The sequence below is a fragment of the Bacillus rossius genome, chromosome 8 (genome assembly GCF_032445375.1).
Source record: "Bacillus rossius redtenbacheri isolate Brsri chromosome 8, Brsri_v3, whole genome shotgun sequence".
Lineage (NCBI taxonomy): Eukaryota > Metazoa > Arthropoda > Insecta > Phasmatodea > Bacillidae > Bacillus > Bacillus rossius.
The window spans coordinates 49,815,681-49,832,311 of NC_086336.1; the positions used below are offsets into that span (position 1 = coordinate 49,815,681).

The 16,631-nt window shown below is 42.2% G+C and overlaps 1 protein-coding gene across 1 annotated transcript in view; it reads right to left on the minus strand.

The window, feature by feature from the left end:
• Positions 1 to 10,738: 10,738 nt before the first annotated feature.
• The window catches only part of LOC134534900 (alpha-mannosidase 2-like), a 205,034-nt gene continuing 199,141 nt past the window's right edge, over positions 10,739 to 16,631 (minus strand). The window contains exon 5 of the mRNA XM_063373581.1: positions 10,739 to 13,660. Coding sequence (XP_063229651.1) covers positions 10,896 to 13,660 — 2,765 coding nt within the window. The 3' untranslated portion in view covers positions 10,739 to 10,895. The remainder of the gene's footprint in view (positions 13,661 to 16,631) is intronic.

Consider the following 16,631-nt stretch of genomic DNA (forward strand, 5'->3'; position numbering starts at 1 on the left):
GGAAATTTTTGGACCTTCTGACTGGCTTGAAGTCACGCGACTGACGGACAGATGGGAAACTGACGTACGCGACGGATCATTCGTGACCTGGTGTGCAACTATATTTACGTCAACTGCAGTCGCTCACCTAAATCAACCGCAGCGATTTCTCTGCCGTGTGAATCCAAGATAAAGCCTTTTTCACGTGTGCCAGGAAATAACAGCGTGAAAACACTTGAGAAGTTTTATTGATGCCTAGTCATCTCAGTAATAACAATAGATGTTTCAAAATAGAAATTTAAGAGCTATTGGCAACACAACCATTGTCCGCAAAATTCAATATTGCGTTTTTTTTGGTCTAGCCTGTGGTGATATCTGGTGGGAATGTATTGAACAAACTGTTAAAGCGAAAAAAACCATTTCTGAACGATATAAGGCTCTGAAATGTGCGCTCAGTAAAAATAACAATTCTCCACATATTATTTGCTTAAAATTAAACTTCGGTCCACAGAGAAAAAATAACCATTGTACTTAGTATTGACAAATTTTTTCATTTATATTTTGCCCTCCCTATACTCGTAAATGTCGTGAACCCGTTTCTTGGGTTTCAACTGCTTTCCTGTATCAATAAATGAATTTCATTTTCGTTCACTCATACAAGTGTGCTTTAGCAAAAAAAGAACCTTAGTCCAGCAAAAGAGGAACTTTTTTTTTTTGCTACTGAAAATTTTCAAAATTCCTCGACTAGGGGGGAAGGGAGTGTTTGCCAAAAGCTATTCAATTAGTCTATTACAAAAAGCCCTCAAGACTGTGTCTCGCACGCCGAGTGGGTCACTATATTTTCTTTTCACAATTTTTAATCCAAGGATTTGGTGTTCGGTCAGAAAAAAATGTCCACCAGATATTTACCGAACGTTATTTTCGAGCTGCGACAGGTCACGGAAGTGTTTGCAATTATGAACAATCACGCGACTTTATAACGCATTTTAGAATATCATCGGTAAATATCTGGTAGAGAAACTATTACAGACGAAAAAAAAAAGTAATCTGCAAGAGTGTTATCACGACATGAAAATAAAGTAAATGACAAGAAAAGAAAATAACCAACAAGACTAGTTAGACTAAACCTTAAGATTTAGTCCAATAATTCACTCAATGCAGACTTTTTAGTAATTGAAACATTTTTTTTTTAAATTATAATAAGTGTTTTTTTTTTCAAAGTGCCATGTAGGAAAAATTAAGCGTTAACGATGAAATCTGGCACAACCCAAATTTCTTTCATGTCTTCCAGTGGTCTTACTGGGCCACACAGCCCACGGTGCGCAGAGCTTCAGAAGAAAACACGCGATTGGAAAACTGCTCTAGAAATTCGAGTGGTGTCTGTTTGCAAAAGGCATTTAAAAAAAAATACACAATGAGGACGGATGATTAGTTCTGTTTCCTTTATAATTCGTGTATTTCTTAAAGGCTTTGTTTAGCAAACGTATCTGTGAAATCATTAAACTCTATTCACGCATAGTGGTTATTCCAAATGAAAGTTAAAATTGAACTAAACATATTTCTTGCAAGCATTACGATGAAATAGCTCCTGCAAACATGAGTGAATGTAGTATATATGTTGCTTATGTAATTGTAAGAAATTTTTATAACTGTGAAATAAATTTTTTTATTTTGTTTGTCACATTTTGATTTGACGGGGGGGGGGGGGGGGGGGGCTGGGGGGGGGGGTTGGCATTTTCGCAATAATGCTGGAATCATAATAGAGCGACGGCGGCAACGCATTCGAGAAGATTTCCAGCCAATCACGCTCGACACATCTATGACGCCAGTGCGACAAAAATGGCGGACGCGACAGAATTATCAATTTATTGAAATATTTCCTATTTCCATCGCGTCGTGGGTGCGGCGTTATTGAAATGCTTGTCAGAATTGTTTTATTTTTTCGAATGGTGGTTTAACTGGTGCATTGGTAATTCTATTATTATTATTATTATTCTTAAATATTTAAGGTTTTGGTCTACTAAATTTATCTTTGAAATCTCGGAAACGTGTTTAAACACAGTGATTTTTACAGATAATTGTTAAATTTAATGAAACAATCTGACATAACCATTAAAAAAATTGCAGTCATTTGGTCGCTTTCGTATGTTTGCTGCGTATGTGACACCAAGAAACATTTACTTAATGAAATTATATCACTGACTGACAGACAAAGCAGAGCTTAAACCGGTGGGTCTATATAAACATTAAATTTTGTACGGGAGTTCCATGCACAATGAAAGTGAGCACTGAGAAAGGATTTACGAAAATCCATCCACTAAGGGGGTTAAATAGGGGCTGAAAGTTTGTATGGAAGTTAGTCATTTTTGTAGTTATAAATATGGAAACAATGATGTGGAATGTCGAGAGCCCCGGGCACTTCAACCAGTTTTATATAAAATCGTTTATTTTTGATTGTCAACTATTTTTTTAAACTCTAACTGAAGCACTATAAGTATAACTATCAGTCCCGCATAGTACACTTAAAACAATAAACGCATAAAAACTTGTTTATTGCCAGTATGTTCGATATTATTTCAGAATGCTGAAGGCTAAAATGTTTTTCCAATTGCTATATTGACAGTTTTTCTATACATTTTGGACAAAATTATACCTGTTAATTTCATTTTCTTCAGTTTTTTAGAGAAGCGAACAGGGAGTAACACATTATCGTGAAAAACCGCATTAAAAAACTAATATGAAATAATTAACGTTTTTACCATTTTTTAATTAATGCATTTAAAAACCATCATAAACATTTCAATTAATATTTGATAATAAGCAATAACGCTATCTATGAATTTACAGAAGAACTGGCTAGCTATAGTAGCGTTATCTGTAGAGACCTGCAAAATTCGCGGATTCATTCGGTGATAGGCTAGAATTCAAACACATATACCTCTTAGATAATTTTGCTATTGGCTTACTGTTCATCTGGACGAATCTCAACCAGTTATAAACCCTCAACCAAAGAAGGATCGAATCACAGACAAACCAGCTGAGACGACTTACAAGTCGGCAGCCAATGAACTTGCGTTATTTGCCCGAGTGTACAGGGGGTATGTGCAGTCTATCCCGAAGGCCATCGAAACCGCGAATTTTGCAGGTCTCTAGCTATCTGTCATGTAGATTTTAAACACAACTTGGGTAACATATCGGGCTGTTCGAGTTGCCACCCGCTGCCGAACTCGACAAACCGAACCGCCTGAGGATCGATGCGACACTCACGCGAGGCGCCGCAAGGCTTCAGTCGCTAGCTCGTCTTCGCTCTCACGCTCCAATCACTGGCCTCGTCCGTCGACTCTCGTCTGTTCCTTCCTTCAGGATGTGCGCGGGCGTCGCAGACCTAGGGCATATCCACCTCAAAACCGGGGGCGAGAGGCATTTATTATTATTAATTATTTTTTTTTTTGAGGGAGGAGGAGGGCCATGCTATAATAAAACATAACTAGAGCCACAGAAATTTCGCGGATCCATTTAGTCGCAAGCTAGAATGGAAACCTCCACACTGTCGCACTGTGTTCATGATTTGACCGCAGTTATCTGGACACGCCCCTCTACGACCGTGAGCCAACGATGTCCAGCTAGGAGAGAAGTAAGCGAATCAGGTAGTGCCAAATAACAAGGATAAAAATGTTCTCGCTAAGAAATCAACCAATGGGAAAGTAAACATGGGTCGAGCACACCTATAACTTTGAATTCTATCCTGAGGCCAGGGGAATCCGAGAAATTTCCGGGACTCTAAACATAACATATGAAGTAACATTAATTTGTGGAATAATAATAACACTAGCCCTGCAATTTGTGGTTCGTAGGGAATCGCTGTGAGTTGGAAATGAATGCTCGTCCGTGCGAGAACAACCCGTGTCTTCACAACGGGACATGTCGAACGTCTGCGCTGAGCGGTAGTTACAAGTGCTCTTGTGTCCCAGGTAAGTGGCATGAGCATGGCTGCACACCCATTGCCCTCATGTAGTCCAGTCATGGTTAACTGAACTAGGACCTAGGGCATATCCACCTCAAAACCGGGGGGCGAGAGGCATTTATTATTATTATTATTATTATTTTTAATTTTTGAGGGAGGAGGGCCATGCTATGATAAAACATAACATATGAAGTAACATTAATTTGTGAAACAATAATAACACTGGGTTGTGAAGGTTAGGTTTATATATATATTTTTAAAATAGGTACTAAAGGTTAATGCTCTTTGTTTTCAAAACCTATTTATTGCGAATGCTTAGAAAAGCTAACGGCTACCCCGTGTACCCAGTTTACGCCAATTCAGCTTATTTGCTATGTTATAATACCACAATAAAAATGAAGGGCCAACAACCAACCGGTTGTAAATCTTCCATAACTGTGTTAATTATTATTATTATTTTTTCATTTAAGTAGGATTGCTGCTCCTTTCTCCCTTCTTCCTTTCCTTGGTTACGTCCATGCCTGGAACGTCAGTTTACAAGAGAGCGCGCTCAATAGTGATAGCAAAAAACAACACAAAAAACTATTTTTGTTATGTGTTCGTTGCATCAATTCTTAAAGAAAAAATCAACCACCTTCCTCTTAATTCTCCCAGGCACAATTTAATTTAGTTCCTTTTGGTTCCGAACATGAACTACCACCCAGCCGGTATCTGTCGCTTGGCCAAATGTTAAATCGCATAAAGCATGTATAACTTGCAAGCACTTAGGTATGCCCTTTCAGATGTCACGAGAATGCCTCCTCGCGTATCTTGCTAACCGTTGCAACTAACACAAGAGAGAAGCGAAACTTCGAATGCACCAAAACCGGGGTTTATTTTATAACTTTCCAAAATCCATCCTTTTTTCGTTACTCTAACACTTTTCAAACTATTACCCCGATTTGTAAGACGTATTTACGTCAAAATAAGTTCTCACAAGAGTTAGAATCTGCCAAACAATCACAACGTAATTAGTCAAACAAATAGGGTGTTTATTTCGGATATTTTTTTGCCTTTTTTTTTTTTTTTTTTTTTTTACAGATATGCGCTTATCTCACGACAAAATTTGCAGCAATGCTTATGCAGCGAAAAATCTTAAGGATCTTACAAGCCCATGCTCCCTCGAACCGCAGTATTTTTTTTCCCCTCAGTGGTTGTCGGAGGGGGAGGAGGAGAGAGTAAATCTCATCGACGCGTCGCGGCGATCACTTCGTCTTCCGCGAAGAGAATGAGTTGGGTTTGAGGAGGGGGAATGGTGAGAACCCTAAAAATGGGTGGGGGGGGGGGGGGGTAAAAAAGAGGGTGTGAGGAGGGCCGTAATTGGTGAAGGGGAGGACGCCTGGAGCAAAATCTGTCCATTGCAGCGTACAGGAAAGGAGGGGAGGTATTGCACGGACACGGAGTGGTGATGATGGCACAGGCCCCGTTAAACTCCTCCTTCGACCTCCCTCTCCCCCTCCCTCCTTTCACCTTTTTTCAGGCTCTCCCCGCACATCCTGTCGTCTGACCTCTATCTTTTCCTCCCTCTTCCGCAACCAGCCCCCTCGTGGTCCCTCCAGCCCACCACCTTCCGCCCCTCGGACGTCATATCAGCGGCCTGGCGGAATCAATATGGCGCCCGTCGACGCCTCTCTCTCTCTGTTCGTACGCTCGCGTCGCAAGAACGACGCCTGGTCACAACCACGGCTCGTCCGCTGATGGCACGTGCTGAAATACACTGGACACGCAGGGGGAGAGAGGGATAGAGAGAGAGAGAGAGAGAGAGAGAGAGAGAGAGAGAGAGAGAGAGAGAGAGAGAGAGAGAGAGAGAGAGAGAGAGAGGGAGAGATATAGAGTGTTGGCTTGGTTTTACTTTTCATATCTCACTGCTAATCGCGCAGCCTTAAATTTTGATTACTCTGCTATTTACTTTTGCCCACTCCCAGCGGGGTAGCTAACTGTGGGGAACAGCAGCGAGATTTTTTGTACCCTCAAGAGAGAGAAAGCGAGAGAGAGAGAATTTAAGGCCTTGTCTCACACGCCATGTTGACTTTTTTTTGAAATGTTTTCATCATCATTTTAATTGAAGAGTAATTTATACAATTGTAACTAGATACCTTCCTTGAATTTGTATATCTGTCTTAAACATTTCTAAAAGGTGTTCACTTAATGTAATATAATAATTTAGGTGTAAAAAAATTGCGCAAGTAGTAATAATTACGAGCATTTACGCTACTTTTTACACCCAATATATTACACAAAAAAGGTAGAAGTGAATATATGTTGACAATATTTGTTACAGAACAACAAATTGAAGGGAGGTATCGAGTTGAAATCTTAGAATTAGCCCTTAAATAAATGGCGTTTGAGACCGAGCCATGCGCTAATGTAAGGTTTTCCGTAACTACATCTTGGCTGCTGGGTTTGGGACACGTATTTTCGCTATGTCTCGTTCTTCAGCAATCTTCAAAGAGGTTTAATTAATAGACTGCTACAACGAGACATGGTCGAAACGTCGAAGCGCAAGTAAGATTTTAATACCAAACGTAAACAAACACGTATGTGATTGTTTGCGTCAGCTGATTCCGAGACCTCTAAATGGCAACTCGTAAGTCAAATGATGTAACCATTTGCAGCATATGTATGTGTGTATATTAGTTTATATGAGTGTATGGAAATTTTATCATTTAAAAACTACTTTTTTTTTTTTTTTAAATCTACGGTTTAAAGATAAGGAAAGTTTTCCATCGCCTGCACGAAGTTACTTTCGTGCATAAAAGTTGGTCTCTTACCGTCCACGTTACACGTAAGGGGTCGTGCTGTTACACAAAAAAAAAATTAATTTACTTTTACAAAAGATTCCTTTGGAAACCAGTACTACAAGAAATATATTGTAACTTTGCTCAACACATGTTATTTTCGCATATATTAAATACTTTTTTTTTTAAATAATGAGTATTTATAACGAAAGTTGGCACATAATTTTATATATTAATCGATGTTTCATTCAAGCACAATTCTTTTAAACCACAGAAAAGATACTCAATACTTGAAATTTATTTTGATTTATTATGCTTATTAATGCGCACAGTTAATAATGGAAATCTATTCAGGAAAAGGTTTACGAATATCTTTAACTATTGGAGGTACTGGGAAAAAACAAAGTATAAATGTCCGGGTAAGAATCCGTACCCAGTGTTACAGTTGTTTTCGTGTAAATGTAAAAATGTATATTACAAATATCTGTAATTTTACACGAATATTTCTGTTCCATTTACAAAACAATTTCAGTGTATAGGATTGTCAGGCTACTCGCATTGCATCAAGGCGTGCTGGATTATATTCCCGGCGAGGGGCAAAACACGAATTTTTTGAAAGTGAGAAACGTGTCGGACCTCGCGTCAGCCGATGGGATTTCTCGGAGTGCTCCGCTACACGCACTCGTTCTTATCTCGACAACCACCCATGTTTATAATGACAATGATGTTTACGAGGCGTCGAGACCAACTCTGATCAATTTAAGCATACGTAACGGATACCTCACGTAACTGCTACTGTGTGTGTGTGTGTGTGTGTGTGTGTGTGAAGGGGGCATTTGTAAACTAAATTAAGGTGCACGCACTTCAAAAATTCTCTCTTCTACGTTACTAGAGTAATATTTTTTCGCTTGTAATGTCTCAGCATCCTGGTGTGTCACTTTGAAAGCGTAAAAAAAAAAAAAACGCATTTCTTTCCCTCTAGTTTTAAATAATAAATGTGTCCCCCTTTCTGCAAACGTTTCGCACCATGTATTGTCAGCGCATGAATATCTCGAGCTGCTACGTGCCTGTCAACTTTTGAGTTTAGTACTTACGTGTGTATTGCGAATAGGATCAACTTCACCAAGCAACTAAATATTTTATTTATTTTTTATTTTTCTTAAGAGTGTTTCAAATGTTCATACTTTTGAACCTCCTTCTCCAATGACCTACATTTCCGGGCTTAGTCAACTTCTGCGGGCCGTTAGCACTACCTTTGAATAGGCACTACCTACCTCTCCAAGCTTCATGATGTTAAAAAAAAGGTATTTGAGTAAGTTCTTATGAGTATGAGTTCGTTTTGATTTATGTCACTTGTACGCACCCATATGTTTACTTATACTTTCAACAGGAGTGATATGTAATTTAATGCTAGATGGATATTTATATGGATATAAAATACTGAGCTGTTTTTTTTTTTCACGAATTTTGGAGCTGCTTGCGAGTCATTATATAGCCTGCTCATAAAATGATTCAATAGTATACGTAGCTGCTCCGGCAAAACATTCTAGCGGCGGGTGCGGAAAATACTTGTGGTTCGCGTCAAGAAATGTAGTTGAAAACACAATTTGCACATATTTATCACACTCGACATTATTTTAAAAGAATTCTACGTTAAATTTCGTGTCCGGGGCCCATATTTCGTATGATATGCGTATTTGCAACAGAAAACACATGAATACTGAGTACTGAAGAAGTAGCTCACTTTTTTTTCCCCACACTTAATTTTTTTTTTCTTCATTGAAGAATGCTTCTACCCAATAGCTGCGTATTCTGTGTACGGGCACAGCATGAATAAGGAATGCTCGTCGCGAAAGATGAAAAGGACAAGATGAAAAAGGAGATGAGGTCGGGAATGAAATATGTAAACCGACGGAACGTTTCACGACACATTCGCGTATAGTCGTAAAACTGAAATATAAAATATGAGTGTCGCAAACTGACAAGACGAGTTAGGCAGAAAAAAATAAGCAAGACGAACGACACAAGCGCGTCGACAAATCTGCGTGACGAAAGAAACATTTTCCGTGCATAAAACTGTATTACACACTTTACGATGCTTCGAGTACTTAAAAGATAGCTTAAACACGATATTTATTTTATGCAATGAGAAAATACTCTGCAAGTGTTGATTAGGTTGGGGTTATTAACTCATGTTTTTTTTTTCCCCACAAGATTTTGGTCACTGCGATTCTGTTAGCATCGTATTTATACGAAACGGGAGAACATCAAGTCGAGTGCTTCACACGAGTACCCCAGAAAAGATTTTGTATGTACATTTAAATTGAATTCTTTATATGTTTATTACACAAATTAAATTCAAGGGGAAAAAATAATTTCTACCTAAAGATTATTAGCCTCGAAATAATGGGTAAATTATCATGTGATATCTTATGTAAAAAGTTGATTATTAAAGAGAATATTCAAACTTAGGTTAGAGGTTTATGAATGATTTTATTATAATGAATATGGAACCTCTTAAGACCAACAAAATAAATTTCTGCACAAGTGCTTTGTCCAATGAAATCCTAAAATGAGGCTTTGCATCTTGTTGCTGCTATAACTTTTTAATGGTGGGCTATAACCTATATAATATTTTTTCTCGATGGATTTCATACCATCAAAGTTGCGAAATAAAGAGTTTTCTATGTGCAACACTTTTAAGGTTCATGATTCTTGATCAATTCAAGAAACTCCGGCGTGGTTCGAAGTTCGAATCCAAAGTAAGACACAGACGAGTATGGCGTTTATATCTGTTAAGTTTGTGTCTGATTTACAAGCGGTTTCGCCCATCCACTTCCAGATTTACTAGAAGCTTATAATGGCATAAAACCTCCATAAATCAAGAGGGGAGAAGACATGCACCATCTAACTCCCACTGAGACGAGGTCATGCAAGATTGGTCGAGACAGCACCCAGTGGCAGGTAGGCCCTCCTCTGGTTGGATGGCAGTTGAGGACAATAGGAGGAGGCCTTTCCTGATTGTCAGTTACGGCCACTGTGTATGTAGGTGTCTAGTTTGTTAGTTTGTACCATTTTATTCTTCTCCACAGGTTTTAGGTGCCAACTCACACCTGGCTGGGTGGTGAATAGCCACCCCCTCTTCCCATCCCAGGGGAGCATGCGCCCTAGGCTACACAAAAATCTATATGCGAGATTAAGAAAAAAAGTGGGCCTCGATCCAAGTTCCCAACCCCTGCACGTTAGTAACTTTTCTGCCCCTACCAATTCCTCTAACGGACCATCTTCTGTCTCCTGCATTATTCTGCTTGCTTAATGCATGACCTACATACAGCACCTCGTATGTATGTGCCCAGGGGTTTTCCTTGTGTATATGCAGTTTTTTCCTCGGCCCGATTCAACTAGGTTTGAGTCTAGATTTAAGACAGGCGAATTAGATCGACTTGCATAGTCGTTACTTGAGGCAAAGTGAAGTATTTCTCCATTTGATTAACCTGCAAAGTTTGTGCTTCGAAAACCATAAGAACAATAGTTCATCAGGACAATACTATGCACTTACGTTTATATAAGTCATATCAAAATTCCCTAAACTTATTTCAAAAAATCTATGGTAGAAATATGCTGAAAACTTACCTTTTAAAAGTCCAGTTTAGTAATTTTCTCTCTCAAAAATATGCACCTTGAAGACTTATCAAGGAAATAAAATTATCATAACTTACAAAAATGAAAAGTTCCTTACATGTTATCAACTAGCATATTTCACATTCATTATTCCAGCAACATGCAATTTTATATTAGTATCATTTAACGAATATACCTTTGTTATTTATTTTATGTTATTCACTTACTGAAAAAAATATATTAACATAAAACTAATGTGTTTTGTACAATATACTATTTCGGGAAGATAATTCAAACAAATAAACATCATTCAAGAAAGTAAGATAGGAAATGAAAACATTTGTCAAAACTTTTTATAAAATAAATTGTGTTACAACTGAAATAAATAATCACTACATCCAATAAAAAAATTGCTGTTTTTCTTTTTATTTTACAAAAATAAATAGTCTTCATTGAAATACAGAATCACACCGCGATTTCAACAAATCGTCCCGTCATTTTATAAATACTGTACACGGATAACAAACGCCGGGAGTTCAATAAATACTCGGTTATCACAGCACGAACGTGACGTTCAACGTGACGAGCTGCATGGGCCGCAGCAGCACCTGCCCCAGGTCTTCCAGCTCCTCCTGCGCGTGCAGGCCCGTCAGGGAGGTCCTCACCACCGACTGCAGCCTCAGGCGCCTGAACAGAGTCCTCCTGCGCAGCGCGGCGTGGTCCGTGTCGGAGGCGGAGCACCGCGGTATGGCGGCCCCGGGCTCCGTGCTGCACGAGTACCCCACCCGGTGCAGCACCATCAGCGCCGAGCCCGACGGGAACTGCATGTAGCCGGGGTCCGGCGTCGCGCGCAGCGTCACCAGGTGCACGTCGCAAGGGAACGGCCTGGTCAGCAGGCTCACCTTCCCGCGCAGGCCGGTGGGCGCGCCCTCCACGACGAACAGGCTCGCCGGGTAGAGCAGGCCGTTGGAGAGGTGGTGCGCGAACAGGCTGGGGCGCGAGTACTCGTCCGCCGGGCCGGACACCTCCTCCAGCAGCAGCCAGAACTTGGCGAGCATGCGCTTGTTGTCGACCACCCCCTCGCCCATCCCCCGCGAGTCGTCGTACAGCGTCCGGCGGTCCAGCATCACCTCCAGCCAGCCGGGCTGCCAGCTTGCCGCGCCCTGCGCGTGGCTCACCAGCAGGCTGAGGCGCCGCTCGGCGTCCTGGATGTAGGCCATCGACGTCACCGGGAAGTAGTTGCCCTCGATGCCGATCCGCTCCACCTTCTCCCTGCGCTGCATCTGGAAGCCGTTCAGGTCGGAGTAGAACTCTGGCGGGTCGCCGTTGCTGATGTCGCTCACCACTCTCATGAACAGCTCGGTCTCGCGGTTCTTGGGCGGGGCCTCAAAGTCCACCGTGTTCTCTATGTACATGCCCTCGCTCAGCGGGCCCGCCGTGTGGTAGATGCGTATGGAGTGCGTGAGCAACGGGTGGTAAACCACTGTCAGCTCGGAGGCGACCGGTCCGGAAGTGATGATTATGATTTGCGTGGAACCGCGGTTCGACTGGTGATCCGACAGCACTTCTCGCTCCGCCTCTCGGGCGTTGGGATCCGGCATGAAGAGGTAGGCTCCGCTGTGGAACTGGGCCGATGGATAGGCAGAGAACTGGAGGCCACACTGAGTGGTGTGGCCCGTTGCCTTGCGAGTGACTGCTTTAAGAAATCCCGAGTGTCCGTCTACAAGAAGCTTCATGCGATGGTTCTCCAATTGTATGTCACCTGCCTGCATACCTTTGACTACGAATGGAGGCACGAAGTTAGGATCTTCCGCGTTCTTTCCACACGAAGCACAATAAACTATGGCGCGTGGTTCCAAGTTTCTTTTTAAAACTCTCTCGATAGTATATGTAACTAACGAAAGACCGGGCAAATTTGCTATGAACATCACTTCAAAGATGTCCTTCGACATCTGAATGTCAATCTTTTCTGTTTGTTCTTCTGTCATTTCACTATCTACTCCAATGTTATCCATTTTTATCTTGTCTAGAGTAGTAAAATTCCACACTGGATTAATTTGAAATTGCACTGCATTTCCTTCGGAGTCGATCACCCTCACATTGGGCATAGTCACTCTTATTTTTACCACTTCTTGCCGTTGCTGTGCCAGAGGGTTAAACAATACAATGCGCCTAGGTTTATTTTTCGTAGTCATGAGAGGCAATTTTTGAGGAAGCTTCTCATAAGACTCGCGGTCGGTATCAGGCAGAAGAAAATTATCTTGCCTGTTGATCATAAACTTCCCAGGAGTCTGCTTTTCCGAAAGATCCTTCACTAATAGAGTCTGTGCACTGTGACTTTGCACATGCATGGTATCCTGCAAAGCCTCAAATAGCTTAAGACCGTAGTCGTGCATGACGAATGCTTTGGATGTACCGGTGATAGCATCATGATGCTGGAACAAGGCTAGAGACCGACGTGCCTTTATGATTCGCTCAAAGTCCCTCTCCAGAAGCTGAGCTGTTTTGTTGAAGTTGTGTTGCCGAGCCCTGTTGAGGGCAAGGGTATACAATATCTCTGCCGACCTCAGACTGGCCTCAACCTCCCTGTCCAATATTTTCCAGTATGGTCGAGTGGTGAAGTATCCACTCCAGTAGGCTGGTCTCCCTTCTGAAAAGATGTCACTATAAACATAGAAGTCGCCTTTCAGTGTCGGGAAATGTTTACTTCGTTCCTTGACCGCCGTGAAGTAGTCAGACGGAGTGCCGAACATGACTTCAGCATGGTACCGCTCCTTGTTCTGGTTAATGTAGTCGAAAAGACGCTTGTAGTTGTGATACTGTTGGTCCCACTCGATCTCGTGATCGTAGCGGAAGTCGTCTCCCAAAGGCATCATCACCACATTGTGGGGGAACAGCGATCCAGTACGCCCGTACTGCTCCAGCAGCAACTCCGCCTTCTGACGCACGTTGTACTCGTCTATCGGCACCGCCCTCAGGCTGTACTCCGTGTACTCGCCGGGGATCTTCCGGAAGTCGAAGTTGAGGCACACCTGCGGGTGGGGCCCGCAGGAGTGCTTGATGGAGTAGATGTCGAACGGCTGGTTGTGTGTGAGGATGTCGGTGTGGCCGTCCTCGTCCCAGTTCTGTCGCCAGAGGAAGTCCCCCATCTGCTGCTGGGCGAGCCACTGCTTCCAGGCGTAGTGCACCCTCTGGATGACGGTGTTGCCGACACCCGCCTGCCTCAGCATGTAGGGCACCGTGGAGCCGTGTCCGAAGGGATCCACCGACCAACCAGACCTGGGAACGACACCCAGGTTGTTCTTCACCCACAGATGACCTGTAACACAATAATAGTTTATCATTACACAATGTGGACGATATTATATTTGTTTTACCTTTTCGCTTTTTGAAAAATATGTTCCCTGCTTGAAATTGTGGTTGACAAAGTTAAAATTGTACACTTACAGGCTATAAAATAGTATTTATGATGGTGAAGCCACTTGAATTAATGATTATGCTCACAAAACAGTTTCAAACAAATAAGTCGTTTGATAATTTTATCAATACAGCAGACTATGTTGTCGTTTTGATTACAAAAAACGTAACAATTTTATTATATACAAATCTGTTGAATGCCATGGGATCTAATGGTAATAATGGGCTCCAGGTCTCTGACACTTAAATTAATGAGCGCGACGCAACTGCGATGATGGCCACTAAAATTCCAGGTCTTAAGAGTATTTTATGAATAATAGGATTTGTTGACATTTTCAATGGTGACATCTGTTCTGCAGCTGTGAGACGGAGTAGTTCCCTGAGTACCTTAGCAAACTTTACCAAGCAGACTCTAATAAAATCAAAAAATAACCTAATCCAATCTGGTGTTATTCGGGAATACCGTTAAGTCGTCTAAATGGTTCTGAAATGTCCTACGATTTACCCTCTTAAGTAGTAGGGAAAACGGGCTTAGCTGCAAGTGTCACTCCGTGTTTGAAGGCAGTAGGTACGCATAATTTCATTCCTGAGAAAGGGGGAAAAAAAGGGGGGGGGGGGTTAAACCACTTTGCCCGCTGTTTGCTTTCAAATAATTTTCCTTTTTTGTGGAAATGATAGATTTTTTTTTGAGGATTTAGGGGGGGGGGGGGGAAGAGAGAGAGAGAGACTATCTCATCCTTCCTGCGTTTGTAGGCACTGTAGATGTTGGCCACAAAAATTACGCTACTACATAGCTATGTCCGCGCTCTATATCTATATCAACTTTAAGAGCTCGATATTCACGGGAGGGCGCAGTTGATGCGCAAGACAGCCGAGAATAGAATGATGTACAATGAAACAACTTGGTCAATCGCGCGTAAGACGCAAAGAAGAGGATTTACGAGAATCTAGCTCAGAGACGAGCGGAAAAAAAAAAAAGGACCTTCTCGTCTCTCTGGAATTGCGCGCTGCTCCATCCACGGTCGAAACCATCCCCCATCCCCCCTTCTCCACAACGCCAACCCACCAAGGCAACCCTATAGTTTCCTGTCCGCCTTCTACTCACCCTACTTCCCGCTCGACATCCGTAATCACAACCCGGCGGAAACACAAAACTGCTACAGACTGCCGCTCTTTTGTCCTCGTTCTTTTCAGGAAGGGTGATGGAGGGAGGGAGAGAGAGAGAGGGAGGTATAGCAGGACAGTCTCTCCGGGAGAGGGGGTGGTTTCCGAAATGAGATCGGCTCATAATGCCCGCGGCAGAAAGTAAGCTTATTCCCAAGTGTGCGAGACGAAAATGAAGGTTACGTAGGTTGTGAAAGGAGATGGGGGGGGGGGGGGGGGGGTAAGGGGTGTGGAATGAAATAGCGGGACCCGCGCAGATAAGCCGCTTTCCGTAGGAAGAGGGAAGGGGGTTGCTCCTGCGAGAAGGAAGGGGTGAGAAACAGAGAGGAGGAGGAGAGGACGGGGTGTGTGGTTATTACCGGCGATCTGGTTCCTCGCGGGGAAAGGGAACTAACTCCCCCTTTCACCCCCGCCGGGACTATGACAGTCGGCGGAGCCCTGGCCTAATCCCGGCGGCTAATCCCCTTACGCCCAGCGCCGGGATCAACCACCCTCCCTCCTCCGCGGTATCTCGCTCCTTCGCCTGGACCAGCGAGTCCGACCGTGCTGCGCGATTCATCCGCGCGTCTGCGTCACCGCTGCTTCCGGGACTGAACTTTTTCATAAAAAAAAAATTATCTCTCTCGCTCTCTCTCGCTCGCTCCCTCCATGGGAATCGTGCCCAGAATAAAAAATAAAAAAAAAGACCGTTCCAAACACGGATCAGTCCACGCCAAATGTGTTTGAGAACACACAGTGACGTCCATTTTCCTTTCGCGAACCTTCAACCATTCTTCTCCCGCGCGGGGAAAAAAAAAATACACCCACGAAATTCATTTACGGCTACAAGTCTTGTCGGTCGGTCCCCGATGGGCGCAGATTGGTCGGGGCGCCACCTTCAGCGAGGAGGTATCTGGGTTCGAATCCCTTGCGAGGCGCTGCAATCGCAATGGCGTGACGAACGCGATGCGACGGACGACGCGAGTTAGTATACTTTTTTTTTTCAAACCAATCAAGTTCTCGAAAGTTCTGTGACGTCAGCGGTACAAAAAAAATTTGCGAACACGTCATGCATAGAATTAATTTTCTGCACTCTCACAAAAGATTCCTTTTGTAACCCAGTTGCCAAGTAAATAGTTTGTAATACTGCAAGTAGGCTACGTGTGCAGCACACGGCTACAGTTAATTATGCGTATATATGAAATGCGTTTCTCGAGAAAATACTAAGAACTTCTTACGGAAAATACGCGTATGATTTTATATTTTAATTTACGTTTAATTCAAGCATAATTATTTTAAACCACGGAAAAGGTAATTGAATATTCAATAATTAAATTTTATTTCTTCTATTATGCTTAGCCCTACTAATACGCACAGTTGATCCTGGAAAGCTATTCAGAGAACGTTTTACAAATAACTTTTACTATTGAAGGTACCTGGGTGAGAATCAGAACCCAGTATTATTGCGAACACTTTTTTGTAGTGATACAGTTTATTTTTCATGTAAATGTACAAATTACAAATATCTCTAAGGTTAAATAAATAATTTGTTCGTTTTACAAAAAAAAAATTCTTTGTAGACATCACGATTTAAAATAATTTTTTGTTATTATTTCCATCGAACCCTCGTACTGAAACGAACGTGAAATTTAGTTTTTAGAATGTTGGCCTAAAAAGAGCATAGATAAAAAAAATATTTTTCTTGTATTTGTGAGGATTCATTTACTGAA